At 36.8% G+C, this 16,374-nt stretch overlaps 1 protein-coding gene across 2 annotated transcripts in view; it reads left to right on the top strand.

The window, feature by feature from the left end:
• nphp4 (nephronophthisis 4) overlaps positions 1 to 16,374 on the top strand; it is a 146,159-nt gene that overhangs the window by 90,008 nt on the left and 39,777 nt on the right. For both annotated transcript variants that reach the window (XM_086067961.1, XM_086067960.1), the window contains exons 14-17: positions 1,483 to 1,674; positions 5,159 to 5,346; positions 13,246 to 13,406; positions 14,413 to 14,581. In XM_086067961.1, the coding sequence (XP_085924087.1) occupies positions 1,483 to 1,674; positions 5,159 to 5,346; positions 13,246 to 13,406; positions 14,413 to 14,581 (710 nt within the window). The remainder of the gene's footprint in view (positions 1 to 1,482; positions 1,675 to 5,158; positions 5,347 to 13,245; positions 13,407 to 14,412; positions 14,582 to 16,374) is intronic.

The raw sequence follows: 16,374 nt of genomic DNA, 5'->3' as shown, positions 1-16,374 counted from the left end.
TTTTTATGAAGCCCAAACATGATCCAAAACATTAGCATTCATCATCCCGTGCTCACATTTTAGCCAGCCATCTGTGTGCTGTGTTGGGTGTCACTGTTGACAGTAGAAGTTATGAATGGTACTGTGGCTGCCGCAAGACAGGTGGTTGCTATGATTAGCCATCAGTGACAATTATGCGAGGAAATCCTCAGTGTGTACTTCAGCGCCCTCTGTCTTTTCCCTCCAAGTACTCTCACCGTCCCTGTGCTCGATGGATGGTGCTGACACGTTCATTGTAGTTTTGGGGAAAGTTGATTGTAACTGAATGCAAATGAGTAAATTGAAGTTAAGCTCTGTTAAATTATGAGCAATCTGCCAAACAAGATAAACCCCAGCTCTCTTCTGACTTAACAGGGTTATAGAAAATTATTCTATGGATGGAACAGTTTACAAAAGGAATAAATATGGTTCTTCTAATATATTATAACTGCAGGATTCAGGTGGTGGGCCTGAAAAGTGTAGCATGAAATTACCCAGTATCGATCTTCTAGTAACTAGTCAGCTAGGGCTTCACGCTTCCCATGCTAATACCATCTGAGTGACTTAAAAGCAGATTTGTCATTTCCACATCATTGAGTTGAAGATATGCGGCCAGAAATGAACAAGTGCTAACGTTATCTTACTTTCACTATGGCATAGTTTTTAGTTGTTCCGACTGATGCTTTCAATGGGGTCTGAGTTTTAAGAGAAAAACTGACGGCCCAAACTGAAGCGAGTATAGCTAAGTGGTTGAGAAGCAATATGCTAGCAGTGCAGCAGGCAATAAACATATTTGTAAGATCCTTCTTACACACTGACTCATTTGCTCCCAAAAATGTATACAAACGTTTTATTTTAAATATTGTCATGGTCCCAGAAACATAATTATACGTTTTTTTTTAAACTTTATTTTTATTTTTAACTTTTTATTTTTTTATTGTTTTATGCTAGAGCATACAGAAGGCTTTGATGCAGCCTCTGACCTGAAGAGGTCACTTATAGCAATGGTAGTTATTATAAAAAATGGCCAGCAGGTGGCAGCAGAGTATACGAGATCAGACAGGGCCATGTTGCAACAAGCTCTTTCTGACAGTGGTTTCAACAGATTTGTGAATAATGATGAAACTTAGCTATATTCTAATGCTTATTGCTGCAAAACGGAAACAGATATAGATATACTTTTTTTTCCTGATGAAAGAAGAGACTCTATTGGTAGGTTCCATGTTTTTATAGCAATAGAACCCAATATTCTGTGGGCCTTGCAAAATCAGTCAAAATCCAGTAAAACAGCCGGTAGCGTAGGGGGTGCTTCAGTGAAACTGGCTGGGAATGATTGAGTTAATAGTAACATACACTGCAATAACTTTTGAATAATAATATAAATATATAAACATATATTTAAAAAAAAATGACTACATTTCATGTTGAACCATTTTCAGTCTAATATATTTCTTCATCTTCTAGTGTGTCCACAGTCAGTTCCAGGAGTTCACTGGCCCACCTCTACTCTGCTGGCTTCCCCGACATAGTGGATTCGAGAGGGCAAGTGGCAGATGTGTTGGACCCCACGGAGCCGGTTCCCTTTGAGCCGCACCGTGAAGAAATGGATCCTCTGCAGGAGAATCTTCTGGTCTTCCAGTTTCTTGCATTTACAAGGTAAAGTCTGCAGTCCTGTAAGTTATGATATTGTCAACAGCAGCTGGTTTACTGCAGACATGCTATTTTATTTTCGGGATCATGTTTAGTTATACTCAATCACAAACAAATGAATCACTGTCATATCAAAACCATTATCATTATCACAGTTTTATGTGATTGTGTGTAAACATTTGTCTTTTTCTAAGAAAGAACTACTGGACTGACACATTTTGTTCACTTTGTTCAAATAATATAGAAGTGTTAACATTTTTTAAAAGTGATATTGCCCAAGTCCCAAGGGAAGGGCAGCAATTTCCTATCTTATTCTTACGGTTACTTTCATGTGTTAAATTTTGCCATTTCATATTTTTAATATTCATATTCATTAATGCTTCATATTTTTAATATTCCAGCTTTATTGCCTATAAATTCCACCTTTGTCTTGTAATTGCTGTAACTACAATATGATATACTAATTTCTGAGCCAGTGCACTTTTAAAGGAGACTACTTACAGATGAATTGGTGCATTTATTTTATTTAAAAAAAATTAAATAATATTTGTATCATTTAAACACACATGAACATTTTTGTAATGACTCTCATTGGCCCCTTGATTAATTAGAAAAATATATATATATATATATATATATTTTTTTTTTATCTCATCAAAAATGTTTTTTTTTAAAACACTGATAAACATTGAGTATACTTTTTCCACATAAAATAGGTTAAATTAGGGTAATTACTATTTATAAAAAGGATAAAATCCAAAATATGAAAAACTATTGGAAAAAGTAAAAAAAAAAACAGGAAAAAAAACTGCGAATATGCAAATCCATGGTTGTTGAACTGCGAATTTGCAGTGGTTGACTACCATTTTAAGTTGTAATATCATCAATCACCACTAGATGGAATACATGTCTTAGTGACGCTTACACTGGATTTCATACTACTCTATACCACAATATGAATAGGCCCAATATTTTTTTTGCAGATTTGGAATGATTTGCAGGATGAACATGAAACAACAAAAATGGTTTAAAAAAAAAAAAAGAATAAAAAATGATTGCACCTAATGTTGGTTTCTTGTTCAAGAATTACAGAATATACTATGCATGTGGTTATTATTTGTTAATTCCTTCAAACCCTTTGCCGTTGGGTTTGGATAGTGGATCTTTTATACATGCATTGAAAAATGTATTATAAAAATGACATATTAAGAAGCACATATTTTGTCTATATCTAAAATAGCATTTTTGTCATGCATCTGTTTAGGAAGTGTGTGGTCCTACGTGGCCCCCAGTAGTACTGATGAAAAATTGTGGCCCCCTCCAACATTTAAATTGCCCATCCCGACTCTGTTGTTTGAAAATACATCAAAGAAAATATGTCCTTTTTCACACACTTCTGAGCATGCACTGCAAATATGTATCCTTGCATTTTTCAGTTGCATCCAAGAAAAAAAAAATCAGCCTACTGCCGACTTTCTCTTTTTCTAGGCCCCTCCTGCTGAGCTGTGGCCAAGATACAGACGCACTCAGGCATTAAGTTCTGTCAGTCATCCTCTACTCACATGTCAGCTGCATGCTCATACGCCGCACGCACGCATATGCTCACAATTCTCGCAAAAACACATTTCCTGTCAGCACAGCCTGTCAGCAAGCCGTCACAATGGCCCCGGAGCCAGCGCCCTCTTAGTGACAGTGGAAGATGCGTGCTGAACACATCACTCGCAATACTGTGTCCTTCTCTCTTTTTGTGTGCAATGTCAGCAATTTACTAAACCCGTTATTTTTGATCATGTTGCTATGGCATTCCATGCACGAGCATTCAAAATGTGTTAACCTTGGTTTTCAGATAATGCTGTTAACATAGAAATAAGCAGTGTGTATCCCATCATACCCTTAATACTGGAAATGGGCAAATGACAGCCAGTAGAATTGTATACATTCATTCTATATGACCCACACACTACTGAGTCCAGTATGCTCATTCAATGTGACGACTCCTTCTGTGTGGGTGGTTTGTCAGTTCATGCGAGGTTACATTGAAAGCTAATTTAATTAGAAAATCATCTTTAAAAAGTAGTGTGAAAAATGCCAGTGTATTGCCTATAGAAAAACACACGAGACCCAATGGCCTACACATTTGTCACCTATGAAACTATATTCGAACTACTAACAATAATAATAATGCAAGTTTTTATATTAACAATTAATCTCACAATTTTTAGGTATAATAAAGATTTTCAATCTTGTATACATGTATAAAATATGTTTTTAAGATAACAATTAACAATTGGTAATCTAATAAAATAATGATTGAATATGCGTTCTTTTTAAAAACGGTACCATTTCCTTTTGATTTTCATCCAAACTTAGCTTTTTTTTAACTACGTTTTTAATTTCCTCCTACCCCTTTTGCACATATAAACTCTTTTCCTTCTTCCTATTCTTGTTTTTCTTTTTTACTTCAACTTATATTTTATATTTTTAATTTGTTTTGTGTTTTCTTTATGTTTATAAGTTCAATAAAACCATAAAATACCCCCCAAAAAATTGCAAAATAAATATGTATTTCCCCATTATTAAGGAGAAAAAAAAGAAAATTCAGGTTTGCGAATTAAAACCTATACATTAACAACGGCACACTACGGTAAACTTCTTGCCCATTTATTTATATTTTTATTCATCCATCCGTTCGTCCATCTGTCTGTCTGTCCGTCCTCTCTCCCTCCCAATGAGGCCCTTATAGGAAGTTACTGTACATAAGATACAGTATGTTGCCAGTATCACTGTATTGTAATTAATATGCAATCAAAATAATAATATTCACCGTTGTATTCCCTTCCAGTGAATTATTATGTGTTTATTAAATTATATTAATATTAATCTGAAAGGTTAATACCACTGCTGCATTAATTTGTGTTACTTTCTTTTTTGACTATTGAACAGGGAGGTGATTGCTGATTGCTAATCAGCCCGTTTGAAGCGAGCGGAAGTTGATTTCATTATTCAGTGTGTAATTCAGTGTAATCTCGTGAATGTGTAATGGCAGTAAAGGCTTTCTTTTTTACAACCTGAATTTTGTTTACCAGTATGTATGTGTGTGTGTGGGTGCTGTTCAAAGGACAGATAATAGTTTTATAGATGGATGGTTGAATAGTGAATAAGAAATGAGGGACTTTACTATATTTTGCAACAATTTGAAATGTATCTCTCAATTTTAATTTGTTGAATTTAGTCATTAATTATTAAATTTATAATTTAGCAAATTATGAACAAGTACAATGTACTTGTTAATTAATGTTTATAAGGACATGGGAATCACACTACCATGACACACATGTTTCTGGAAAATAGTCAATTTCTAAAGTAATATAGATCTTAACTGTAATTGATTTAATAAATAAATGTTGCACTTAAGAACAGACCACTGTATAGTCAGCTTTAGTACAGCAAATGGTTAATTAACTTAATTGATTTTATAACTTCTTATCAGAATGCCAAAGGTGGGGATCGTTCCTGAATGGCCTGCCAACATCTACTTCACCTTCCAGTTCTACCGTTTTCCACCAGTCACATCACAGCAGCTTCGACTACTGAGCAATGACAAGGTGCAGCAGAAAGCAAGCGAGCTGCTTCCTTGTGTGCTAACCTCCATCAACAACGACGGCTCTGTCAACTCTGGTAATGTTTCTCTGCTGCTTTGGAAATATATAGATTTTTCTCATGGATTGTGTCTCCTTCTCTTGGAGTTTTAAGTTTGTTGAAAGATGCATTGATTGTAGTTTAATTTCAGTGCAACACTAACACTTTGTTGAATCAGGGACAATGTGAAATGAGAATCATACATGGAATGATAGTCAAAAAAATGTTTCCCTCCAAGGAGTGAAAATATATTTTGTGCCCCCACAAACCTACGCCACGACCATAAATAGTATCATTTGTCTATACATTATTTGTATGTACACCTCTGCAGATGAGCTAATACTACTTCAATTCAATTCAATTCCATTTTTTTATTTCACTCTTTAAAAAAAGAAATGAAAGGGGACAGAAAGAAATAAAACTTGTGATATCTGCCCCTGATCAACACAAAAGAACGATCAATACAAAATAAATGACAGCAAGCAGTCAAGACGCTTTCAATGTAACAATTCAACAAAATAATCCAACACCATGACCTTGTGCTATATATATTCTTCAAAAAATTGTGCTTTTATACATTAAAAAAAAAATACAGATAGACTGAGATGATTTATTTTTATAATCCAGTTTGTTCCACAAACTGACACCTTTTGTTGAAATACAACGTTCTTCTTGTTTTGTTATTATTATTTAGGTTTGGGAAAAATATATGTTCCTCTTAATTTGTACTCACTTTGCTTTAAAAAAAAATATATATATATATATATATTTATTTTTTTTGCATGTTGATTGGTAAAATTTCATCATGAGCGTTATACATTATTTTAAGGCGGTTAAACTCCCATCAGTTCATTAAATTGTAAAGTTTTTAGTTGTGTATATATTGGATTAGTGTGATCTCTGTATCCACATCAGAATGACAATGAGAGCACCATTGCCACTTACTATAGTGGATGTGCATTACTTTATTTTAATAGGGGCAACAAAACAAAAAAACTAAGGTGTACCCCAATCACCCCCACCCCGCCCCCAACTGGGGGACCCACCCCCTTATTTCAGAAGCACTGCAAGCAAAAACAAGAACAAGTACAAAATAAAACAAAAAGCATATTTTCAACAGCATACTCAAACTTGATAAAAACAACTGTGTTTGCCCTGCTGATTTGCATTTTTTGTGTGTGAAACTGATACTTGTTTACCATGTAAATCACAATTATATTGTGATAATTTACCGGTGAAGTTGTTGGCAACAGGGCGCGCAAACTTCCTACGCCACCCCAACAGGTTCCGCCTCTTAAGGGCACATATCTAAGATACAAATTAGTGTTGTTCCGATACAGATACAGTAGAACCTCGGTGTTTGAACGTCTCGGAACTCGTACAAATCGGACTTCAACCAAAAAATCGGAGTAAAAAATGCCTCAGAGTTTGAACTCATTTTTGCTGAGTGAAGCCAAGCAAAGCTGAGCAATGCCGAATGCTCACGTTGCGGTTGTTGAGACGATGCACTGCTCATTTCCAGTCAGATCGTGAATACTCCCGGAGGTGCTCCATACTCGCGTGTGCATTTAGATTTTTCCACGACAATTTTTTTCGCCATGGGCCCAAAGAAAGACAACAGTGCCAGTGGCAGCAAAGAAAAACATACAGTGCTACGAACCACAGTGGAATTAGGAAGATTATCGCCTCGTTGTAACTAACTACTTCTGTAAATACTGGCACGAGGACCCCCCTTAGCTGTTCAACAACGTGCCTGACGTTAAACAACGCACGCAAGGACCGCTTAGTAGTCTAACAATATATGTAAAATACACTAACTCAGCACTAAACTAAAGCATGCATTAACACAACATTTATCATCCACTGATGCCATCACACCACAACAAAAAAGGTAAGGTATTTTTATTGTTTAAATACTGTACAGCGTGTAAAAGTAAAAAACACAAATAGAAATTAAAATTGTTCTTTTTTTGTTTTTGGAGCTTGGAAACGGATTAATTGCATTTACATTATTTCCTATGGGAAAAAATGTTTAGGAGGTTGAACAATTCGGACTTTGAACACTTCGCAGGAACGAATTATGTTCAAACTCCGAGGTACCACTGTACTACAATGCGTAAAATATTTTCTATATACTTGTTGCTTGCAGTTGTTTTGTGTTTAAATATGGCTGCAGTGTGTTTAAAGAGTGTTTTTTAAATTTGTTTGAAGGTGGTGATAAACTGTAAAAAAAACAAAAAAAACATTTGATTTTCACCTATTGCGGATGGGTCAGGAATGTATCCCTCTACAATGAATGAGGATTCTTGTCAAATGATTAAAGTCTTGTGTGTAACATTGTAACATGCTCATTTTGCATTCACGGTAATGTGAAAATGATGTTGAATCAGGGAAAAGGGGACGAATTCATGTGGATTGATTGTAATTGTAAGAGTTGTTCTATTGCAAAGCATTAACAACAACATAAATCGGATATACAAGTACGAACAACAAGACACTTCCAATAACCTAAAATGCATTTTGCATGTGCACGAAGGTCAAAAACATACCAGAAAACGTCCATCAAAGCACCAATAGCCTTAGCTGTAGCTCGCTGAGTGCATGCAAGCTACATTGTGATTTATTTCACTCCTCTCCAGCTCGGCGTTGTCCAATCATTTTGTACAAACGACAACTTGCGAGTCAGTTCCGTGATGCTCCGCGATGTTCTCCGATGCCACTTCCCTTTCAATCAGCCAAGCGGCCAGTGATTGATGTCTATTCATGTTGCAACTAATGAAATGGAAGAGATATTACTGCTACTGACAGAGCGTGATATTGAACACACAAACATTACCCCCCTTACCCCACAGGCCTCCTCAGACAGACATTCTGGATTAGCGCTGTCAATATTTCTCGCTGCACGCTACACTATTTTACTTTCACACTTGTCCTTACTGAATAGCGTTCCCTGTCTTTTACACCAATTTGCTGGCAAAAGCTGAACGAAATCTACCCTTTTACTTTTGTTGGATTAAGAATTAAGGGTGTGATTTAGCAGTTAGTCGGTTTATTGCCTCTCTGGATTTAACGTACCATTTATTTTCTTGTATATCATCACCCGTCACATCTTTCTCCTGTTTAAGCGAAAATGTCGATGTTGAATCACAGCAGAAGCAAACGTAAACAACTTCGCTAAGAAAGGGGATGAGCCTGTCCTAGCTGAGTAATACCTTGAAGGCGGAATGCCCCAAATGCTGTGCACTTTTGGTGAAAATACTAATCTTGGAGGTCCGAACTGTCATCATATCACATGGTCACACCTCAGTAGATCTCAAGTGTTTTACTTGTGCTGTGTTGATGCATTTGAGTGCATTTGTTAATGGCAAGAAGGAGCTTTAAGTGAAGATGTTGACTGCTACGTGTTATAGTGACAGTTTGTACTCTGGAACAAATTATTCTAAATGTAATTAATTTCAATGGGAAATTCAATCAAATTAAGTTATACCAGCCAACCATCAACAACAACAAAGACAACAACCTAATGTTCCGTGACAGAACATTGTGGCCAAACTTTGAGCTTCCTCTGTAATACAAATTAGTGTGATGGAGCATGAAAACAGAACCCATTGGTCAATTTATTCTGCTATTTGTACAAATTAAAACAAACCAAAAAAAGAAACTGACTTCAACATTTACACATAAAAGCAAAAAAAGAGATCTTAATTAATCAAATGTGAGCAAAATGTGCTGATGAAGGCAGTATACTGCATCAGCAATGTGAATCCCAAATTTGAGAAGAGTAGCAGAAGTAAAAACACAACATTTGACTCACTGCCAAAACATGATTAGTTTTTGCTGTTAAAATGCAGTCAGTGACGTTTCATTTTATCCCATCGGCGGTAATGTTATACATTACACCAGGCAAGCAACAGATGGAGTCTATTGTGATTTGAAGCTTTCCCAAATAAAGATATTTACAATAACATACGGTATGTATAATCTTCCTCTATCTGTTATCCTGATCTTCACCTGAATGTAAAAGTTTATGAAAGCCTGCAACAGGCAAATAGAAAGGAGCTATGATGAACAAAATAGCAGAACCACACTCATATCCGCACTGAAATATGCAGCCAATGAACCTACATGTAATGATAAAAAATAAATAAATACATAATGTGACTACACCCCATCTATTTAGTCTATTGAATCACTTATGGTGGCTGTTGTTGGTATTACTCTTGTTGGTATCTGTCGTAGCATTACCAACCTTTTATTATTATTATTATTATTATTATTATTATTATCTGTTGTCAATTGTTGCAACATAATATCATGGCAATTGGGAACACTCACATTGTATGAGGACACAGTTTTGGGGTGAGCGCAGTCAAATTATGGCGGCTTGCAGAGAAGGCTGGAGAAAGAAAAAAAACAAACTTTTGTGCAGCAATAAGAACACAATGTATTTGAATATAATGAAACAAAATTGCATCGGTTCTTATTACATCGTGTCAGTTCTGTGCTTGGCCCCTTCTTTATTTTGACGGCCAGCAAATACTTTTGGTGCATTACAAGAATTTACTTTTTACAGTACCAAAAGGAGCAATAACTGACCAGGATTCTACTTTTGGCCACAATGCAAACAGTATTCTAGTTAAGTAAGCCATTTTAAATTAAAAATAAAAATGTTTCTGTAGTTATAAACGGAAGTTTTGAATCCATGTTGCTGCTGACTCCATTAGGGAAGGGACATTTTGGATGAGAGTTTAAGCCAGTGGTGTCAAACATACGGCCCGCGGGCCGGATCAGGCCCACAACAGGGTTTAATTCGGCCCGCAAGATGCTCTTGTAAAGTAAAAAAAATAAAATAAAGTGATATCTGACCAATTAATCTGACGGTCAAAATCAAAACATAAATTCGTAATTTCACAAGCAATCCTCAGATGAGCAATGCAACTTGTACACAACATTTAACTGGATGTCATTATTTTACACATATCGTAAAGTTAGGGTTTGTTGAAAAAAAACGGTAAAAAAAAAAACATAGACTAACAAATGAAACATTCAGTTTCTAGTAACACAAACGCATATGACATGGATTAACGTCCTATAACTTAGTTAACTCTGCAACACATTGTATTCTGGGAACAATATATGTGCAAAACAGGTAGGTATAACACACCCGGTACTCATACGGGCAAAGTGTTACCGCAATCCATTTGCATTTGTTATTTTTGGGAAAAATATATTTACAGTTGAGCCCCACAATTTAGGGCTGGCCTGCAAATTGCAAAGATGTGTGTTTAACTGAAGCCAATTGTTTTTAAGTTATTAAGCATGATTTTACCGAACCGGCCCACTTGGTAATATATTTTCCTCTATGTGGCGCCTGAGCTACTATGAATTTGACACCCCTGGTCTAAGCTCTACTTAAAACTCAAATTGCATTTATTATTATTTTTTTATTAATACTGAATGATATTTATTTATGTGAAGATTGTGTTGATTTCTCACAACAATTAGGAAATGCAAATATCAATATGTAACTCTTTATTTCTATACATGTTTACCTGTGTTTACCTTTTCAAATCATAAGCTCTACAACATTCCGAGAAAATCACAATGTCTTATCACTGGTGAGCTATTTTTAGAACAAGCCAGCGGGCTACGCATGTGGTCCCTAGGGCCTACCTGTTGCCCACGGGCACCACATTAGTGACCCCTGACATACACTTTTTATGTATCCTCTTAGCCTGCAGCCTTCAATGCCTAGTTGTTGCCCAGCATGACTTTCAGGCTGCTTGACCTGCTGTGCACACATCAGACAATCCATCCTGGTCGTGTAGTTTGTGTTGCAGGGTGAGTTGTCACTCTGCTGGGTGTCGCCCCAATTATGCCGACCAACACGCACGTACACACATATACGACCCTGTGCAGCCCCCCTCGGGCCAAATATCTCAGCGCTTCCCAGCTTCTAAGCACAAACACACATGGAGTGTTGTCCATCTTCCTCTTCGCTCGTCTTTTGCGCTCCCATTGGTGCAAGTTTATGGCATGCTTGGGAGGATTAATGGTCCAAGTGGAGACTTCGTAGGTGGTTGGGCAGATGGACGGTGAATGTATTTGCTCTTTTTAATAGAAAATAGTTTTAATGCTATGTATACAAACAGCATGGAATCATTGACATAAACATTCATGTGGTAATGATACTCAAATCATTCTTATTGATAGCTTTTTTTTTACAGCTTTTTTTGTTTTGTTTAACAAAGACATATTTACAAAGCCACATCTGAATTGATGTACATATTGCACTAACTAAAACACGAATGCAGAATACACCCCAAATGTACAATTGGAAGTTTGAGAAAGTACTTGGGTGATCATATTCAACATCTAAAATGTCACAATATTGTGCTAGCCATCAGCGCGCCTCAGTAGACCTCATTTTAGCCAGCTGTAAGGACTATTTGTGGCAGGATTACACCTGACAGTTCTTTACTAATAACCCACAGTGAATGTCATTGAACATGTCTCATAAACAATTTCATGACCCTTATGTGATCTTAACACACTCATAGAGAGTTGTTTTAACTGTGATGGATGCATTTCATGTTAATCAACTGTCCGCAAATGAAGTAATATAACAGAATAACCAATCACAGCCAAGGAATTGCTACAGAACAGTTTTGCTCCATGATTAAATACATTATTTAAGGACTGCGTCAGTCTGATTATAGAAATATGTGATAGCAATCCCCACATACCATGCAAATCTCCTGAATGGGAATTACTTTTCTGTCCATGATCTTGCAGTAGTCCAATATTTCGGAATCCACAATGATGCATTATGCAATGAATGGAAGTGTGTGTGTGTGTGTGGGGGGGGGGGGGGGGGGTAGTGAGTGAGTGAGATAATACAGTGGAGAGCCACGTGTATTGTGGGGTTCTGTTCCAGACACACCCGCAATAGGTGAAAATCTGATATACAAAGACCATATAATACAGTTTTGATTATAGTTTACCCATCCCTTGAACACATTTAAACTTAAGACCCAACTCAGTTTGTAATAAAACACACTTTTAAAGCAATTGCAAACAAAAAACAATTGCAAATGTAATATGTTTAGAAAATTTCTGGATGCATTGCGTCTGTGTTCATTCATGTACCTTTAAGAGGCGGGGCCTGGTGGGGTGGCATCCGTCATCTGTGTGAGTGTCTTGAGTGAGAACTGTGGCCGACAGTGTTTTGGGGCTCTTTTAAGCATTCAATAAAGAGCTGAAAAGCACATTGGCAACTGTTGCACTCCCCTCCACATGCACGTGTATTACAATAAGTCTACTCATGTAAAATAAAAACAACAAACTGGTGGCACTAACAATGAACTGCAACATAGCAAAATGTCAGCTTTCACAGGGGTTAAGGATTCATTTTCACATTTGTCTTTTATTGTACACTATTTCTGTCAGGTTTACCTGCAGACAAGGTACGGAGGCATGGCCATGGCCGTTCCGCTTGGTCTTTATTGAACACAGCAAAAGGCCATCCCAGCCCATACAGGGTGTGGCTAATCATTATCAGAGGTGTTTACACCAGTCATATATTATTCTAATGCAAGGCATTTTTGCTTAGTCATTTGTTTACACCAGTCATCAACCCTTGGCAGCCGTCATCATGCGTCAGTCGTGGATCTGATAAGCGTCTCCTGGTCCTCAATGCGTCTGCCCAAAGCGATCTTCATCCAACACTTCTTCACTGCAGACATTCTGAATATGTTTGACAAAAGGCATAATGCACAAATTCCCACAACAACCAGCTTAAATAAGTTTTAGCGAATGTATAATGAATATATAATTTTTCTAACAATTTCTTACTTTCATCTTGTCTGTTTTTTCCCAGGTATTTGCAGTGTTACTTTGCTGAAATGACTTCTCTAAGCATTCTCTCTATTTGCGCAGGTTCTCCTGGGCTTCAGGTACAGTTCAGAGTCGATGACAGTTTTCTCAAGCCGGGAGAGAAGCAACGCTTCCTGCGCTACTTGGCCCTTCACACCATGCATGTTGACATCTGGGACAGTGACTCGCTGCTGCTCATAGGTTCAACAGCCATTGAGCTCAAGGTAATACACTTCGGCATCGCCGTCTCTATTTCTGAGAAAAACCAATACTGCGTTATGGCTCTTACAGAAGAAACTCTCATTCCAATTCATATGGCATTTTAACCACCAGCGATAAAGCATAATTTATGATAGACTGCTATCTGTTTTCACAACCCATCATGGCTTTGCAGTGCATCCATCATTGATTCATGCAGCATTTGCAGATTTGTAGATTTTATAGTGGGAGCCTGACATTATAGAAAATCATGTCACGGTGCATAAAGCACACCACATCCATCGCCCCAAAAAAACATAAAAACCTTCCTTTTGGTTTCTATAAAACAAACCTTTTGGCACAATAAAGAGCTTTTGTGTGACAAAGTGTTTTCTTACTGAAAACTTTACAGTTTATTTTTGTAACACATCCACTTTGTCTCCCGTGGTGCCAGATGAGAACAGATGCAAACAAATTCCATCATACCTTATAGGACATAATTGTTTTATTATAATAAGCATCGAAAATACATATTTGTTAGTCTGGCACATGCAACTTTACTTTTTTTTAATTGATTAAATAAAAACAAATACAATAAATATGCAGTGCTGTGAAAAAGTAGTTGCCCTCTTTTCAGAAGTAACTTTTTACATTTTCCTACTTTTATGTTTAAGATCATTAAACAAATACATAAAATTCAGTATTTAAAAATGTGATTTTGATTACAAAGAAAAGTGTTCAAAAAATAAAATAAAATAAGTACTTGTCCTCTAAACATAATAACTGGTTAGGCCATCAAGTGTTTTTGACTAGCAAATGAAAAATTTGAGGGCAGATACTTTTGTCGGCACTGTAGAATATAAATAAATATAGATGCTTACTAGAATAATACACAAAATTATAATACAATTATAATAATAGACTTTTATCTTCATAATTATTTTCCCTCCTTCTCTGATTCTTTTTTTTATTCGTTTTGTTTTTATGCCCCAAATTGTTTTTCAATGCCTTTTCCTGCCTCGTTATCTGCAGTACTTGTTGCGGAATGGTAAAACGGCAGTGCAAGCCCTTCATGAGTTGGAGGTTCAGACAACTGACTATGTGGGAGAGGAAATCTTGCAGACAGGCGATGCCTCCAACAACCCCATGGCAGCCCACACCATCGCCAGGGGTCGGCTGCATGTACGCACTGGGAACATTGGCAAGTATTTTCGAATATTTCACGCATGAATTGCATTGACACACACAACAGTAATAACGGAAATGATAACTGGGCTAATAATGATTTAAATGTTTTGATAAAGTTAGTATATGTATAAGCCACTACTTAGTTACGTTTTTTGGTAGATTACAGGAGTATTAATTTTCTTCTATTCTTGCCGTTTTATGCAACAAAATCTCATTTATTGTCAGGAAATGTGTCAACGTTTTGTGTTAACTGTTTCTATTCTGTTCTGTACACACTGCACACCCTCATCATCCCGAAAAAAATAACAAAAAACAAAACAATGCCTCCGGGCAAAAAAGGTATATTTTTGCAGTAGCTTTACTTCTGTTACTTAGTTGTATGTAAGCTTGGTATTTGTAGTTTTTCCGGTTGCATGTGTAATATGTACGATTTATTACTCAGCGAAAAAAAGTTATTGTTTTTTTAACTCATTCAGTCCCAGCCATTTTTCACTGAAGGAACCCTCTTCGCTCCTGGCTGTTTTACTTGACTTTGACTGATTTTGCAAGGCCCACAGAATATTGTGTTCTATTGCTATAAAAACATGGAACCTACCAAAAGAAAGATTAGAGTAGAGTAGTAAAAAGTATACTTGTTTCTGTTTTGCAGCAATTAGCATTAGAATATAGCTAAGTTTCATCATTAACAAACCTGTTCAAAACACTTGGGGAAAATAGCTTGTTGCAACATGGCCCTGGTTGATCTCGTATACTCTGCTGCTACCCGGTGGCTGTTTTTTTTGTAATAACTACCATTGCTTTAAGCCACCTCTTCAGGTCATAGGCTGCATCAAAGCCTTCTGTATGCACTAGCATAAAAAAACAACAACATAAAAATACAAAACGTTTTTGGAACCATGGCAATATTTAAAATAGAACGTTCTTATATGTCTTTGGGAGCAAATGAGTTAATTATTATTATTTAGTGTATGTATCTTATATATAAAAGATGCAAATGTATCTTAACATTTCTATGAGTTTAGAGTAGTTTTGATCCCCGAGCTTCGTCTGTGCCCTTAAATATTTACAAACTACTTTCATATTCTGGCAAAGAAGTCATGTTTACTTGTATTAATGTGTATCTACAGTTTGAAAATGACAGGGGAATCCTTAAGATTGCTTCTGCTGTTAAAAGTGTGCATGGCTGCAAAGCTAACACTGTTCCACAGAGAAATTTTTTGATGTGATAGTTCCACTTCATCCAGCTAGGGAGCTCCCTATTTCTTCCCCGCTTTTGTACTCATTCAATTTGGGCTTGTGCAGAGAAATGGCTGCTGACAGTATCTTTTCTTTGCCATGCATCAACTGCTGAAAGATACTCCCTCTCATAAACAACGCATCATTCTTCCCTGCCTTAGAAACACTGCAGAGTGCCATTGTCAGGGCTAAATATTCCAGCACTTTCTCATTGTGCTTATCAGTCAAAGCAGGTTGGGAGTGCAATGGCTTATTGGATAGACGTGGTGGTGAGGGAGCGGGGGGATTGTGTCTGCATGTAAATTCCAGTCAATGCTCGGTTATCCATCAGGCAGCTTGGCGGACAGTCGGAATCAATTTGGAAAGGGAGGAGGACTCATAAGTACTTTTCTTTGTTTCTTCATCCATGTTCATTTCTTTCCTCACATTCTCTCCCTGTTAGTTCTCACTTTTCTTTTTACCTTCCCTCACCTCCTCCACGGCACCGCTGGGAGGGGGCAGTGAGGTGTCTTGTCATAAGGCTGCCATGAATCAGCAACTCTTAATGGGTGGCTTGTAGAAAGATATGGA

The sequence above is a fragment of the Leptonotus elevatus genome, chromosome 2 (assembly GCF_054856555.1).
Source record: "Leptonotus elevatus isolate MCC_2025b chromosome 2, RoL_Lele_1.0, whole genome shotgun sequence".
NCBI lineage: Eukaryota > Metazoa > Chordata > Actinopteri > Syngnathiformes > Syngnathidae > Leptonotus > Leptonotus elevatus.
Note: the sequence above shows the minus strand (reverse complement) of the source record. Positions and strands in the feature narration are given on the sequence as shown.